Source organism: Falco peregrinus, chromosome 7 (genome assembly GCF_023634155.1).
Source record: "Falco peregrinus isolate bFalPer1 chromosome 7, bFalPer1.pri, whole genome shotgun sequence".
Taxonomy (NCBI): domain Eukaryota; kingdom Metazoa; phylum Chordata; class Aves; order Falconiformes; family Falconidae; genus Falco; species Falco peregrinus.
Genome location: NC_073727.1, coordinates 27,415,725 through 27,433,493, shown reverse-complemented (window position 1 = coordinate 27,433,493; position 17,769 = coordinate 27,415,725). Strand labels below are relative to the sequence as shown.

The window sequence follows — 17,769 nt, the reverse complement described above, 5'->3', positions numbered from 1 at the left end:
TTTGTATCTGCTATCCTGGGAACTTTTGAAATAATTTTTGGACATTACACATGAAGTAGAATGTCATCTCTTTGGAACATAAAAAGGAGGATGGAGATTGCTTCACAGTTCGGCAGATGTTACTTCTTTTCAAACCTGAGGGGATTTATATGAACTCTTTTCTCCCTAAAAGATCACAAAACCCCAAAAAACTTCAGGAAAGCTTCAGTCTTGTTTCATAACTTAAACCTACAATGTGTTTTTTTCTACTATGTGAAGGAATTAGCCTCTGTAAAAGAAAAGTAAGGCTGCCAAACTCTTATGATTTTCTCAATATGTTCTCATAAAAGCTTCACAGAAGCTAATTTGTGAATTCTGTGAGAACAATCCCATTTTATGTTCTCTCTGGTTATATGAAATGTTTTGAGACAGCCGAGATCCAGACAGATTTGTTTGACCCCGATTGTCCAAGAGCTCAGAAATGCTGGTGGGAACTGAAATTATGCAGGAATTATTGTCGCCTTTCAATGCTGTTCATTCCTGGAACAAGCAGTGTGAGGATCACGCTCTTTCCCATCACTACAAATCTTTTGTCCTATGTGGAAGGGATGCAACCTGGCCACAGTTGTCCAGCACTGTAGGACTCAGGACCTGCGTTTTTAACAACCATGGGCCTGCAGCTGGCAACTGCTGCCACTCACTACTCTGGTCGCATTCCAGTACTGGCAGGAATTTACTTACACATATTGCAAACTAATTGGAAACATCTTTAGGACTATCTTTTTTCTGCAAATGTATTTAATACATGTCCATCACTGTGTTTGCAGTGTATACAACTTGCACTTTCCACATCTGGCTGCTGCTGTTCCTTGGGTCTCATATTTAGTTAAACACTTGTTAAATCCTGAAAACGTCAGAAAGCAAAGGAATCCATGATTTAGAATCACAGCAGTGAAAATTACAGCCCAAGCCATTACTGCAATCAGTATCACTACCTGGCACGTTGGTCTCAGAAGAGGCCTCAGACTCTTTCCAGCTTACTCAGAGAGATGGTAGAGCAGCCTTGGTTACTGTAAATGAGGATGGCATCACTGAAGTAGTTTTCACCGCTCGTTACTTCCAGATTGGATTTGAGGAAAACTGTAGGATTTGTATAGGAAACTGCTGCACCCATTCCAGAATCTCAGTTCCTGAAGTGTTCCACTGCACTTAATAAGCAATATTTTACCCCTTAGAATATGAGACAGGAAGCAATTAGGTTCACATGATCCTAGGTCCCTTATCTCAAATGCGTGTATCAAAACTTGCAGGCATGTCTGATCTACGCTACAAGACAAGAACTTATATATATCTGTATTTATGTAGCTCCATAGTGCTATATACTAATTAGTGTTTTCTAAACTAATTAAAAAGACTGAACAAGGGGTATAATGTGAATAATATAGAGAGCTTAAGCATACCTATTCAGCGATCAGTAACCAAGAGCCAGAGCTCACACTGACAGCAAACGTCCATAATGTAATAAAGAAATACTCCCAAGCATTTGCCATTGCCTGCTATTCTAACTATTCATTCTAATGACATTACAGCTTTGCAGTCTCCTGTTACAGAAAAAGTGGAAGCGTGCGCTGTGTCTGTAAGGAAAACTATGCAGGACCCAACTGTGAAAGGTAAGAAACTAGTAAGATGACTTACTGGTCAACAATACTGAAGTCCAGAAGTCTTTCAGGGAATCTTCCCATATGAGGGAGAAATCTTGTGCATGTGTTTTCATCAGGTTGAATCACGTCTGTTGAAGGATCCCATTCAGTTCCTATTCAAAACCATAAGAACTTGCTAAAACAGACATTTACATCTGATGTATTTTGATCAGCTCTTGCACTTTGTGTACCTTCATGTGGTGATCTTCCTAAAAGGAACACAATTTACAAAACAAAATACAAATCAGAAACAAGAGCTGAAGTGAAAAATAACCACCACATAGATGCCTCTTGCAATTCATCACTCTAAAATATATGGCAGGCTTCTACCAAATATGTTTTTTCAAAAGCAAAGAAAATCCATTATCTAATCAAATCCTTAATAAGCAGACACAGCTTTTTTAGTTAAATGTTAAATGTACTTCACAGACATAATTCAATAAAGTCAAGCAAACAACCATAGGTCAATGTAGCTTTTCAACTTTTCCTTAAGCCCATAATAAATTTCCAGTAAATATCCTCTAAATAACTATGTACATGAATAAATGGAGCTATACTGCAGAAATACAACTTGCTCTCCTGTCTTAGTTGCTATAAACACAGATGGATGATGTTCCAGTGAATGTCAGAGGCCTGATGATCATTCAGAAATTCTCCTTGAGCAGCCAGTAAACTAAAACAGCTCCTACACAAAGACGGAGGTGTATAGGATGGCTCAGACACTGACTTCCTGAACACCTCATTTTCTTTTTCCTTAAAGCCCCTGAAGTATTTAAGACTTCAGTCCACTGCCATTAATGGGCAAGTCTTGAATTCAAATGATACTTACAGTAACTATCAGAGAAGGGAGACAGGGGATGCTTAAGATACAAAGAGAAATCAATATGACAAAGGTGAGATGAAAAAAAAGTGTGAAGGCTTTTGCCCTTACAGATGATGCAAAAAAATCAGCATATTACCTCTGCATCACTAACATGGTGACAGCAATATGAAAGCCCTTTAGACAGATGGCACAAAAATAAAAAAAAACCCACCCTTGTTTCCAGGCCTATGGCTGTATTCTTTTGTTCTTCCAAAATGTCAGATTTATAGACAAAGTATAATGCAGACAATTAAAAGGTCAGTGAGGTTTCTTAATGATTATTAAAATGTCAACCTAGACTACAAGCAATTGAAATCCTATGAAATGAGCAGCAGATGCATAGTAACAGCAGAAAATAGCATCAGCTTTGTCCTCTAATAGCCACTACCCAGCCTGACATGCTGCATCTATCTCAAGGAAGGCAAAGCTGTGTAGATGGGTTAGAAAAAGTTACAGAAAGAAATCAGCCTGTCATGGTCACTGTGTTAAGTCCTTGACTAACTGCTGGGTAAGTGGCAAGCAGTGACAAATGGGAATTTCCTTCTGGTGGGCTCCTGGTCCTACTCCCATTTGTGTCAGAAATGACGAAAAGCATTTCAAAGACTAATAAGAAATGCATTGCTTGTCCCTGTCTGCTTGCTAAAAAGCACGTCCCTGCCTCACATACACTGCTGCTGGGCACTGCCACCACTCCCTGCTCCCACTGGCAGCTACCATGCCATCAACATGCTGGCAGGAGAACTGGGGGATGCTAGTAAACTAGTAAAACTGAGTGAGATTGTCCCTGCCTCCCCCTGCAGCCCAAATAGCAGCTCATGTCCCCAGGGAGAGGAGGCGGCATCCCGCTCACTGCTTTCCCTCCCAGCTCTCTGCAGTGGTTGGTGATGGGTGACACAGGGCAGCAGGCTGCAGGACAGCACAGGCAGCACACGGGACCTCCAGAGCAGTGGACCGGGAAGCAATCTGCTCCATTTCCTCTGGCATTTGTGTAGGAGGCTTGCTTGCGCTGCTCCAGGGGCTTGGCACGAACCTCTCCAGTTTATGTTTGCCAGCAAATGGTGTTGTGAAATCATGGAGGCCTTTGCTAGGAACTGAGAAAAAAAGCTTCCCAGTCCAAAATTTAGGAATGAATCATTTTGCTCCTGGACTTCAGCAATAAGGCATTAAGATGGTAGCGGATGAAATCCAGGTTTTGTTAATGCCCAAATGTTAAAAAAGATAACTGAACAAATGATACTTTAGTGTCCAAACTGAACAGATGAAAAAGGTTCTTTTGGCATTGCCAGGGAAGAGGAAGTTAACTTCTAACTCACCAATAATTACAGGAAGCAAACATGGCTGCAAAATGAAACAAAGATAACTCGGCAGCTTTATTACGGGAGAGGAAATATTCTTTGTTAGCAACAAAGAGCTATTTAGTGATAAAACAGAGGAAAAGACATTTACTGTAGGCCTCCACTTTTTCAGGCCATAAGGTGCAGAGATGGAGCAGTATGTTTCTGTCCAGCAGCCTCTGTTCTTCTCAGGTGCTACCAACTATTCAAAAGAGGCCAAGTGCAGTTCAGCCCTAAGAGACACATTGAGTGGCAAAGGGAAAGTGAAGGTGACACGTTTATTTTCAGCTCTAAAAGTTTCTATTTGTTTTAGACAGCTACTCTAGATGAGGAAATAATCTAGTGAAACTGAGTCAGATGGTTATAAAAAGCAGCACTTACAAAATATACCTGTGAGAATGTGAGGAACGGTCCACCACATTTCTGGCAAATGAACTGCATGGTGTATATCAGAAAATAAGAAAAAAAAATTACCTTGTCCTGACGAGAGGGCAGATGATGCAGGCCTGATGGGATAGCACGTAGCCTTTCATAGAAGCTGTCTGAAAGCCAGAGCTGGGTAGCAGTAAGCAAAATGCTGGTCTGGCCTCAGCACTGCTCAGTGGCTTCTGTGACTTGGTGGCCAAATTAGACAGATGACCATTTGGAAAATACCTAACTACAGAAAATTGAAAAGAAACTCTACAAGATTTTGAGAGTTCACAGTAAATCAAATGGTTCTACAGATAATTATTTACTTTTAGAAAACACAAAGGGTGGGGTTTTTTTCTTGCTCAAAGTTCATAAACATATTGAAATTCTGAAATTTGGGAAAGTACTGCAATCTCACATTGGCTGAAATATTACAAAATTATCGCATGACTTTTGGCATGACTGAATAGTAACATTACCCATCACTGTGTGCTCTAAATCCCACAGGAACGGGGAGCAACTCCACCAAAGTCAGTTAAATGACACTCCGTGCTAATGCCACATTCACAGTTCTTCTAGGGGTGCACAGAACTCCCAGTCATGCTTTTATTCTTCACATCTGGGTCACTCAAAAGATAAGATCTGCATCAAAGATTCTGGCAATGCTGCAAAGAAACAGTCTTTGTCACTGGCAAAAGCAGTATTCGAGGCAGCCAAGTGGTTTAAATTAAGATGCTAAAAAATTTATTTTTTTTACTGTGGGGGTTCAGGACTAGAACATGAACAAAGCAGCACTGAGGAAATTACTTTATTTAAAAAAAACAACAACAACAAAAAAAAAACCCAGTAAAAGTAGGAACAGACCAAAACTGGAAGCTCTTATCAGATCTCCCACATTTTCATTGTTCAGACATAACAGAACCTGGATTTTACTGCGTTCAGAATTTGGGAGACACAGACCTTGGCTCAGGTCCCCAGCCAGAATCTGGGAATATTTAACTAAACTGCTTGAGAGCTCATCCTCCCTGCCTACAAACAGCAGAACAAACAGCATCTTTAAACAGGAATTTATGGATGGCAGAAAAGACAAGGACAACAGGGTGATAAAAAGGATGAAATAACACTACTCCTTACCTAAATCTCTGCAACAACTATTTATCCTCTGACTTCTTCACTCAGCAATTGCTACACCAGATAGTTATTTCCCTTCCTGCAGTAATTTTACCCACTTTGGGGGTATGAGTCCCTGATTTCTGTGGCTGGATCTTGGACCTTCCTGCCACCTTGCAGTGACACCATGAATGGTATGGGTTGCCCTTGTCCTGCCAGATGACCCCTCCAGTCCACCAGCCACTGCTCCATGCTGCTCCAACCACACTGCTCCAGCCACCAGCTCCTCCAGCGAAGCCCTTGCCTGAGGATTTACTCAGCTGCTGTGAGCTGCTCCATGCCCACATCAGTGGTGACTCTGTTCACATCACTGGTTTTTTGCAGAAATTTCTCTAGCTTGTAGGATTAAGCACACACCCTACTACCAGCTGAAACTCCTTTAACTGAGACCTTCTCCTTTTCTTTCCAAACGATGACACCAAATCTATTACCTGTACACCCAGGAATTTTATGTATCGCTGGTTTGTCTACACTTTCAAAAAACCACTAGTTTCAACATCTCTTCCATTTTAAGATAGAGCAAGTTTTCAACTTAAATGCTTCCCAAACATGACAAGACAAGAAAACAATCTGGACCCATTTCAGGCATTCCCTGTGGGGCTTGTTACCCACCCATTTCTCTCTCTCTGCAAACCAACAGAGCAATCCTCCCCTCCCGGGTTGGTGGCCACTCTCAGCCTGTTGCCCTCAGCCAGCAGGTTAACATTGAATTAATCCAAAAAAATTAAGGCTGGTTCAGTGCCTGTTCTGTTTTGTAAAAAAAAAAAACAGAAACCATCCCAGTGTCTCACTACAGAAGTATTTTTACAGACCTTTTCTGGTCAGTACTTTGTTATACGCATTATAATGGAAATAAGGTCTAAACTTCCTCTGAATTTCAGCATCATGAAATGCAGTCTCTTGCCACAGTTTCCTATATAACACAATATAGTTGGTAAGATCCAAAGCTGAAAGAGATGAAAATAAACACTAGAGCTGCATCTCTGCCAAGGTCATTCTGTCACAGATTTTAAAACAATGGAGAACAGATCATTTTACTGCTAAAGACACACTGGGGGAAAAAATAATGTAGACTGGTGTTATAGAGATACCAGAAGTGTTCAAGAAGGGAAAAACATATAACTGTACAGATTGAGATCAGAGCATGAAACACCCTCTGCAGGAATACAGCTTCTAATTTGCCTTCTGTCCTCTAGTAGCTGCAAACCGTCATCAATTCCTGGTGACATAAACAAGGTCAGAGAGAAAACGGTAGTGCAGATGGGAATGTCATTGCCCATCATCACTGGGCTTGCTCTTCCTTTCAGGTGTGCCCCTGGTTACTATGGGAACCCTTTGCTAATTGGAAACACTTGTAAAAAATGTGACTGCAGTGGCAACTCAGACCCAAACCTGATTTTTGAAGACTGTGATGAAGTGACCGGCCAGTGCCGCAACTGCCTGCGCAACACCACTGGGTTCAAGTGCGAACGATGCGCTCCAGGTTACTACGGGGATGCCAGATTCGCTAAAAACTGTACAGGTATTGTCTATCGTTTAGTAATGCAGCACAGCACAGTCTGTGGATGACCTCCCAGAGATCAGAGATGTCTGAATCAGGCACCCGACACCTACAGCCCTGGGAGGCAGGGGCTGCTCCCAGCTGCCTACCTGGTGGATAATTTGGATGCCTGTTCAGTTGAATCATCCCAGGCACTAGCATTCTTTCCATTGCCCATGAGAGATTCTCAGACCCCAGACTCCAACATCTCAAATGCCTGTGCAGGGTGAATGTAGGCACTGCATCTCATTTTAAACAAGAGTCTCCAAGCTTTCTTTGAGCAGAAACTTCACCTTAGTTCACACCACATGCTGCCCAACATTAGCACTCAGACTGATGGCACTTAAAGACCTGAAAGTATTTTTTATGGGAACAGGATCATCCTTCCTGTCCTGACCCAATCCCAGCTGAGTTTCTGCTAGTTTTCACACTGGTAATGTATTCTGCATTTCCCGTGTGCCTGTGTAATCTTGCTGGTTACTGTATTTCCACACCAGAGATAACTGTACTTCCAGGATCTGGTCACGTGCTAGCCAGAGGATCTTACCAAAACATGCCTACACAGAGGGGTCACAGAGGTCTACATCCTCTAATATAATTATTCTTCTAATTTACATGGAGTTCAAACCAAATAGGACTTTGGCCTCATGCACTTTGTCCTTGCTTTGGCTCTGGGAGTCAAGATTACATCCTCTTTCAAAGCACTGAGGAACACGTACTGCTAAAGGCAAAATGCAAGTGCTCAGAGCAAGGACCTTGAGGCTCCTTCACAACCTCCTTGCCTGGGTCCTTCCCTCAAGGACCAGAACACAAATGGGGGAGGTGGATCACTCCTAGCTTTCAGGCTGACTCGAAGGCAAGACACAGCCAAAGCACGCACCCAACTCAGACCTCTGAAGTGCTCTGGGATCTCAAGGCACAAAGCTTACAGGCCTCGGGGCCTTAGCAATGTCTTGATCATAGAATCATAGATCCATTTAGGTTGGAAAAAACCTTTAAAATTATCAAGCCAACCACTAACCCAGGACTGCCAATTCCATCACTAAACCATGTTCCTAAGCACCACAACTGCACATTTTTTAAACACTCCGAGGGATGGTGATTCCATCACTTCCCTGGGCAGCCTGTTCCAATGCCTGACCACCCTTTCAAAGGTGAAGACATTTTTCCTAATATCCAACCTAAACCTCCTCTGGTGCAATTGTGGCTGTTTCCTCTTGTCCTATCACTTGTTTTCTGGGAGAAAAGACCTACCCCCACCTGCCTACAACATCCTTTCAGGTAGCTGTAGAGAGCAATAAGATCCCCTGCGAGTCTCCTCCAGACTAAAAAAACACAGTTTCTTCAGCCACTCCTCATAATACTTGTGCTCTAGACCCTTCACCACATTCTTTGGACATGCTCCAGCACCTCAATTTCTTTCCTAAGTGAGAGGCCAAAAACTGAACACAACATTCAAGGTGCGGTCTCACCAGTGCCGAGTACTGGGAGACAATCACTTCCCTAGTCCCACTGGTCACACTGTATCTAATACCAGCCAGGATGATGTTGGCCTCCTTGGCCACCTGGGCACACTGCTGGTTCATGTTCATCCAGCTGTCAACCAGCACGCCAGGTCCTTTTCCACTGGGCAGCTTGCCATTCACTGCACACTTGGACTTTGCTTTTTACTAGCTTACTATAAAGTGCTAAAGTGTGTTCTGGGACCTGCAGAATGGAGGTTGTGAGGATGCTCTGCACTCAAGTGCCCTTTGTGCTGCTGTCTTCATTTGTACAGGACCACATATGATGCCCCTAGTAGTCCCTTCTGGGTTTATGTTCTGGTAACAGCTAGAAGTCGAGTGTCCATCTCCAGATTGTAATTCACATCACTAAGTCAAGTGTTTAAATTTCATTGACATTGAACACAGTAATCACAAAAACCAATCCCAGGTATCCAAACCAACCAAAAAGACATCATCTGTAGGGAACAGCGTGCCCCAAAACTCACCTGCTGCCTGCATTTAGGCACCCAAGACATGCCTGAAATTCAACATCTCTGTGATTCTGAGGTTGTAAAAGCAAACCTCGTTTATGCATTTCACTGCCTAACCCAGTTCACCAGAGATGATCTAAGGATAATTCTCACATAAGGAATGTCAGGATCTAGTTTGTGGCTCCTGCATGCCATGAGGCAGAAGAAACATACCCAGCACTTCAACTCAGCAAACCGCAGCAATTGTGCCCCAGGTATGAGCAAAAGCAGAGCTTCAAATAGCTAAGAGAGTAGCTTTGCCAAAAGTTTGAAGATCACAGAGCACTCCAAGTGTCTAAGATTATGCAAGACATAATTTTGGAAGACATCTCTGAACACAGAGTTTCTAAACTGAAGTTAAGTCAAACTTTCATCACCTCAGTATAGTTTTGGTTAGCACCCTTAAGAAGTTGTAGGAAGTAGAGTGCCAGAATGCCTCGGTATTATTTACATTTCTGAGGTACAGTTTAAGTGGGATTTCATGGTGCACAGGACTTCTCTATACAGGTTTTTCATGCAGACTATAAATCAACTTGGTCAATTCTCATAATTAGCAAATTTCCTTGTAGCGCTTGATCTTTGCTAAAAATAAAAAGTGCCTGTGCACTTGAATATGTTGTGAGAGGCACAGCTTTCCCTATTGAGGAATGAATTTGATCTTGTAGTTGACTCTAGCAAATCCTGATTTTCAAGTATTATGCTTCAGAGAATTAATTACACACTTCTTTTTTCATCTTTGTTTTTGCTGAACACCACAATACACTGTACTTGACAGTACTGCATAGATTGCATGCACTACTCAATACATCCGTTATCCAAAATAAACAGGTAGTTTACAAGGCAAGCTTATACTTTGGCATTTTGGAGCAATTAGAAACTCTTATTTAGAAAAATATTGATTCAGAAATAAGACAGATACCTTCTTTAAAATACAAAAATACAGAAAAAAAACTAGAGAGTCTGCATATATGGATTCCACAGAACACCTCAAAGGGTATATAGAACAAAAAAATACAAGTGAACTAAATGAGCAAACAGCCCTATCCAGCTAAGATCACCTTCTTTACCTTTCGATCAAAAGACAAAATCTGTGTAGCTGTGGACAGTAGTTTTCAAGTCCTTTTAAATAATTTTTTTAACCAGATGTCCTTTAGCCACACTTCAAAGCTTTCCACAGATGTCCCTCAGAAATAAAGGTAAATTTAGAAGCTTACTCCCCCAAAGCCACAGTAGCACTGCAAGTCTTAATTCCTCTACTAAAGATGTGGTATCTCCCAAACAAGTAGATGCAAAATTGTCAGGACTGCTTTTAAAATTAATTTACTGTAAGATTTGTGTAGCAAATTAAGAATTATCCATTTAAATAAGACACAATTTTATTTTCTTGAGAGCTGATCTCATCCAAATTTTAATCTTGTAACTGTAATCTTGCCACCTGGGATTAGCCTATGTCCTGTGATGTAGGTAAAGAGAAATTTCTGCTTTCAACGAAGACTTTTCATTTCTAAACAAAAGAAATAATAAATTAAAAAAAAAACCTGTAGATCCAAAAGCTGGGAGGCACCCAGTTCATACAGATTATGGTGAAGTCAAAATTTTGATTGCCCCACAAAATTCATAAGCAAAATCTGTTCTTACATTACAAAAATTGAGTAGTTCTGCTAACACTGGTTCACATACACAGAATTATTCCAAAGTTAGTGCATCATGTTGACTTTGAAGCTGTATAAAACATTTCCTCTGATAATTCCTCAAATGTGCAGTATGGAATGTAAATACAAGGGTAAATCAGAGAACAATGAACGGGCTGCAATTAAATGGCAGTAAACAGTTTTGTTACATGAGATTCTGCTGAAACCATGAATCACAAGAGCAAAACAAATTCCAGATAAGTCACTGCTGTTTTTATGTTCTGCTTGAGTTTTTGTTATTCTATCAAAGGGTTCCAAGAATATTTTAACCTTAAAAATAATATATTTTAAAAGGTCAATTAAACCTTGAAAGAGACACTTTAGATTAAAAATTATACTTTTTAAAAAGCCACTTGTGCTGACAATAAAAATGCAGCTTAGTCAAGTTTAAAACAGTGTAAAACCTCCTTTACTCTTCGTTGTAAGTGGCAGGAGATAGTTACTTTTTTATATGCTGAAGCTGATGATGGAATTGGAGTCCACTATCAAGCCCTGATAGCTGGAAAGCTTATTTCGTGGCAGCCTGACACAGCATTGATAAATTCCACAGGGCTATGGAGAGTTTTGTAACTAATTACTAATATTACTTGTACTGCCTTTTTTAGCCAATCTCCTGAACATCACCCTCTCTAGACAGTAAAGCACAATGGCCCAGATGGGCAACTCTGGCCTCACTGCCTCTGCTTACGACCAGCTGGGAAGCTCTAAACAAGTTGTTTCAGCAGAGGCTTTCTGGTTCTGTTTCCAGCCTTGCATTTTATCTGGTCCAATTTGAGCGCAGTGCAAAAAACACCTTTTTCTATGTACTGAAGGAAAAATCTGTCGAAGAAGCCCTTGATTTTGATTTGACTCTCTGCGCACAATCCTATGTACAATCATCTCACCAGTCTTGGGAGGGGAAAGGCAAGTTGTAGTTTTGAAGATTCTTCTTGCAAAAGTCCTTTCTTTTTCCCCCAGAATGTAACTGTGGAGGGAGAATGTGTGACAGCCAGACTGGAGAATGCCTCGCAGACAGTCCTGAAGTTTCTACTGGCACAGACTGCCCAACCATCAGTAAGAAGACTATCATGAGAACACCAAAAATTAGTATCACTCTTGTATTTGGCTGGTTACTAACTTAAGAGCTCAGTTCTCCAGTGGGCTCAGCACTTTGACCTTGGTCCCACAAAGCACATAAACATGTGAATACGCACAATGCCCCACTGACTATTTAAACATGTTCTCATTTGCGTGACTAAGTACATGCATATGTCCAACTCTGTGGTACAGACTGAATGTTTAGGTACAAACTACGGAGTAGTAAGGAAGTATCACCAAAGCCACTTCTATAGATTGAGACACAACAGCTGCAAAATAATATTCTGGCCATAAAAACTGCCATCACAACTTTATCTGTGCCATCTTGCAAATAATTTCTGGTTTTCTGGATGTACGTCTAATATAAATTGTTGCTGCTGACAATTTGACATATATCCATCAGTCAGTTCTTTTCCACTATCATCTCCTCTATTCTAATGATAGGAAGCCTAGGGACTTTCCAGAAGTGCTATGTTGTAACTGTTGGTAACCATTGATTTTTTTTTTTCAATGTTATTGAATGTATTCAATGTATATACCTGTGGTATGATGCAGACTGTGTAGCACACATGGGCTCCTAAACCAGCTCCCAAGAAAAGGGGTCGTGTGCCTGGAAGTGCAACCAGAAGGAAAACATTTGGGAGCTACTTCCATCAAGAATACAATAGACTATACAATACCATGCAAAAGTTTCTGTCGGAATCCATGCTTCAGGTTCGCCTAAGTCTCTTGCTTTTAGTGGTGGCACTAATGTCACTAAAACCAAGGTAGTATTGCAAGCATTCACCAGGGACAAGGATATAATTCTGCACAAGTGCATTCCAAACGTGTTACAACTGTGTTTTAGAAGTTGTCCTCCAAATCAAATAGGCAGCCAAGAGCCCATCTGCTGAACATCCTTACTTCTCATACCACCAAATTTTAAATACAGTTTTGTGTTCTGACAAAACTAAGTTCTTTTTTTGACCCTCATCTGTTGTTCTTCAGGCCACAAACATGTAGAGTCTCTAGGGAATAGCCAGGAAATACCTCCTGTCTCTCCCCTACTGATTACAGCATTGCTGTGGCAGCCTCTCGGAGCAGTCCCATCTGGTGCTGCTCAGCTGGAAGTGTCACGACTGTAACTGTGGGAACTTGGAAGTGGGTGAATGAAAGTAAAAGAAAAATGGGTATCCATCAGGATCTATCAATGGCAAAGAGAGGGAACACCATGGGGCAAGAGCACTATGATGTGAATTTAAGGTATTTGTTGTTAACTGACACAAACAATAAAAATAAATTACACACTCTCATCTTCTTATCAGGCTGCGATAAATGTATTTGGGATTTGACAGATGACATCCGATTAGCAGTTCTGTCTATCGATGAAAGCAAATCAACTTTGCTGAGCATTTCTACAGGTGTTGCAGCTCAAAAGCACTTGAATGACCTAAACCTCACTACCACCCATCTCCAGGTATAAACGTTGATGACATTTTATTTTTAATGTAATTTTAATCTATTAATTTCCACTCCATTCCTGTAAATTTCAATCCCTGCCCTCAACAGAGAAATAATTTGTTTTCAGATGGACTGACTTTCTTTTCCCCACACACAGGCAGTAATGTCCACAAAAAAGAACCATACTGTGCTTCGGACCATCCAAGTTGATGATGCTGCAGATGACATGAATGATCTCCTGAGAGAGGCAGCAACACTTGATGAACAGGTTTGTTTATAGTCCACTGCCAGACCTCTGAGGTTTGCAGTTGGTCGTATTTCCATGCTGGCATAAGATGTTAGTACAGAATAGTTCCAGTTGGAAGGGACCTACAACATCTAGTCCAACCGCCCGACCACTTCAGGGATGACCAAAAGCCAAAGCATGTTATTAACAGCATTGTCCAAATGCCTCTTAAATACTGACAAGCTTGGGGCATCAACCACCTCTTTGTGAAGCCTGTCCAGTATTTGACCACCCTCTCAGTAAAGAAATGTTTCCTAACATTTCTAAGAGGTTCTAGTCTGAACCTCTAGGTTCACCAGATAAGAGTGGGAGTGCCCTGAAACATACTTGGGAGAACTTTCTATTTTCTATTTCTAAACTTTCTACTTTACTTTATCTTTAAATTAAAAGCTTAAGTGACCCACCACATTTTCTTCCCAGAAAAGCAAGGATGTAGGGCCGAAGTCTGTTGAATGTGCTGAGGTTTCTTACCAATCACAAAAAGCCTCCCCTGAGGATCTGAGTTCCCACCTACCCCCCCTACACAACTAATCTACGATAGTTTGATCTAAGTTTGATCTAAGATAGACACACTGACTTTCTATTTCACATTTTGATTTCTAATTAAGTGAAGTAGCCAACACTAAACTAGTTCAGACTGACTTTGGGAGTACTTGTACTAAATCTATTTTACACGTATGCTCTCATAAAATTAAAGTAGCCCTGATTAGACACTACAAAACTGCCAGTTTAAATTTTTTTCCATGTGCACATTGACATGGGAACTTGATCAGCATTCAAGATACGTTTAACACAATTGTTATCATAAATGTTGCATCCACGTTCAATTGCCAGGCTATAAAATTAAGGTTATCTGCTCTTCACTCACATAACACTTTCATCGCACCCTAGAAGAATACTGATATAAGAGAAGAAATAGGGTTCAAAATTGCTTCTCCTTTATTTTAAAGAGATATTATTAAACATTTTTCTGTTGCTAAGATATATAGAGTGAGATACATCACTATGTTATTTTCAGAGATAACCACAGCTGCAGTAGGACTAGAGTATATTTCATGTTTATTGAAAAATGTCAGACTTTATATTCACTTACCAATTCCTTCACAAGACAAATTAAAATTATACCTTAGCCTAAAACTCAAATACAGGAGCAAGTCAGAGAAAAAAGCACAAAGGAAGAGGAGGAAGGACTGTATAGAGATGTAGAAGGTAAAATTTGGGTTTGAGTGTTTTTAATCAGCACTTACATAGCAGAAAGAGCACCGCAGAATTACACAGAATATGCCTGTGCTACAAGAGAGGTTTGATTAAATCAGCTCACAGACACACCTCTGTATCTGTGAAATCTGGCAGAGCTCATGAACCTCAGTGTCCTTCTATGTAACTGGTAGGCAGGATGATTAAGGCATGAGGTTTTCTAGGAATATTTAGTGAATTTGGATGATAACATTTTTGTCATCTTCAGTACTACCTGGAGATTTCTTAGCTCATTCCTCATTTCAACTGTCCCTGAACCAATAAATTCAGTGTTTCCTCTAGTCTTTTTTCCTCCCTGGTTATTTCTAATGCTTGTTCCACATGAATACCTGTGATTGCCTGTAAAGGCAGAGAAATTATGGCCACAGGCTCCCACAGCGGAAGGAAGACAACAGTAATAATTCTGAATATATTGAACTTTTTGCTCTTTCAAGGCACTTTTATGGAAAACGGGTGCTAGGGCCTTGAGTGGGCTTTGCAGAGATGTGCTGCATCTTCCATTCAGAGCATTTCATGTGCGCATCCCCATGTCTGAGGTGTTGCTGCAGATTCTGATCTAAACCCCAAGGGCAGGGTGAATGCACCAACTGTAAGCAAATCCTACTGCTAAAAGAGAAGAGCAAAACTGACCTGTAACTTCCTGAGTCTGCCTGGGATAAGCTTAAAGTAAAACAGTGTGCAGCTTGATCCTGAATATTTGGCAGAGACTAGGGGAGCCAATTGCCTTTCCTTCCTGGGCCCTTAGCAAATTTCAGAATAAGCCTCTGCACGTCAGCAGGAATTTGAGTCCCTAAGAGCGCCCCTCACTCATGCTGCTGTTTCCCATTAATCTCATGACAATCAGCAAACCTTTCTCACCAATTCCTCGTGTATTGAATAGCTAAAGAAAAATCTGGCAAAGGTGCACTAGGAGGAGCATGGCCAGCGGGTCGAGGGAGGTGATCCTCCTCCTCTGCTCTGTCCTGGTGAGGCCACATCTGGAGAACTGTGTCCAGTTCTGGGCTCCCCAGGTCAAGAGAGGCAGGGAACTGCTAGAGAGGGTCCAGCAAAGGCTACGAAGGTAATGAGGGAACTGGAGCATCTCCCTGATGAGGAAAGGCTGAGAGAGCTGGGGCTGTTTAGCCTGGAGAAGAGAAAACTCAGAGGGGATCTTACCAATGTCTACAAATAACTGAAGGGCGAGTGTCAAGAGGACAGACCCAGGCTCTTTTCAGTGGTGCCCAGTGACAGGGCAAGGGGCAACGGGCACACACGGCAACACAGAAAGTTCTATCTGAATATGAGGAAAAACTTCTTTACCCTGAGGGTGACAGAGCCCTGGGACAGGCTGCCCGGAGAGGCTGTGGGGTCTCCTTCTCTGGAGACATTCAAAACCGGCCTGGCCATGATCCTGTGCACCCTGCTCTGGGAGAACCTGCTTTAGCAGGGGGTTGGACGAGATATCTTCAGAGGTCCCTTCCAGCCCTGACTGTTCTGTGACTCTTGCGAGCCTGATGTAGAGGCAACTGTGTGTAGAACTGTAACAAATTGCTTAAAATAAACACGAAGTAGTGATGCTGAGCAACAGAATAAAACCCTTAGTGCTTGCCCTACCAACACCAGAACACCGAGGAACTAGGACGACACACACACACGTCCCCCACGACTCCCCGCCACGACTCCCCGCCACGGGCCCCCGGCACGGGCTCCCCCGCCCGCGGCCCCGCGCCCGCGCTGCCGCCCGGCGCCACCTGCTGGCTGTCACCCGTCACCTGCCGCAGCGCCAGCGCCCTGCCGGCTGCCCGCCTTGAGTGCGTAGGAAGCAAACGCACCGACAGCCACGTATCTTCTGGTTTATCAGGTGTCCGGGCACCTCAAACCCAGACACTAATTTTCCAGGGGCAATTTTTGCTGATGCAGCCCCAACGGGTACCGTGCATCACCACCTTACCACGGGTAAGCGTGCAGTGCAGGCTCACTCACACATGCACAGGGTCCAGGAAACACCACTGGCACACCAGTCTTATTTTTCCTCTTTCCTGGCAAATATCAGTGAAAAATAAACCTAAGGACTCCCACAGTCAGCGACCTTCTCAGAAAGATAGTAGCTATGACATGGTAACTCTTTGTTTCCCTTCCATGTAAGGGAACACAATGCAGAGCACAGCCTCCAATATAACAGTATCCTTCAGAGTATGTTGAATCCTCATGCCTTTTCTTAATTTTAGCAAGTTGGAGAGCTGGGGACCTCACTTGAGGGAGACACTGATCTAAAAATGGCTGTGAGCTTGACACCCTATTCTTCAGCCTATATGCTTACTCAGGAAACGCCACAGCCAGCAAAATGAGCCAGCCCCCCTGCATGCCTGGAAGACTCATCAGATGGGAGTTTTACAACTGTACATAATTTATGGCAATTTGATTGCAGCAAATGATGGATAAATATGGAACAGATTTTCATCTCTCACTCTGCAATTCTGAAAATACCGACAAGACAGCCCTTCACATCAAACACCTCTGTAAATGCCTCTTTATATGATAAATGGACTTCCGTATGCTCATCAGGAGAAAGCAAAATGTGTGTTTACACTGCTCATCCTCACACATGCATATGGATCTGTAAAGAAATCTAATGTCTGGCTCGCATGGTTTATTCATAGGGAAATGAAGCATCCCGCAAAGGCCTACTAGTACAGAAGGAAACCATGGAGACCAACAACCGTGCTACTCAGCTTGTGCAGCAGCTCAGTAATATGAGGGACAACATTCAAGGTAAATAGATGTCTTTCTGGTTCAGCTCAGTGTCAAGCACTTATAGATGAAACCCCAGCAAAAAAATGGCACAGCACCTGGGCTTTCTCCCAAAGCAACACACACATAAAGCTTTTGCAGCCTGCAAAGTCATGACAAAACCTTGTCTCTCTTAAAAGACAGCTGAAACCACCAGCTGACTTGGGCTGACACCCAGAACAAGAGCTTCTCTTTCTCTTTTTTCTCTTTGACAGAACAAAATGATAGTAATTAGGTTT

At 42.1% G+C, this 17,769-nt stretch overlaps 1 protein-coding gene across 1 annotated transcript in view; it reads left to right on the top strand.

Moving 5' to 3' along the window:
* LAMA4 (laminin subunit alpha 4) overlaps nt 1-17,769 on the top strand; it is a 107,621-nt gene that overhangs the window by 38,371 nt on the left and 51,481 nt on the right. The window contains exons 4-9 of the mRNA XM_055810112.1: nt 1,569-1,649; nt 6,764-6,978; nt 11,659-11,754; nt 13,083-13,234; nt 13,376-13,486; nt 17,401-17,512. Coding sequence (XP_055666087.1) covers nt 1,569-1,649; nt 6,764-6,978; nt 11,659-11,754; nt 13,083-13,234; nt 13,376-13,486; nt 17,401-17,512 — 767 coding nt within the window. The remainder of the gene's footprint in view (nt 1-1,568; nt 1,650-6,763; nt 6,979-11,658; nt 11,755-13,082; nt 13,235-13,375; nt 13,487-17,400; nt 17,513-17,769) is intronic.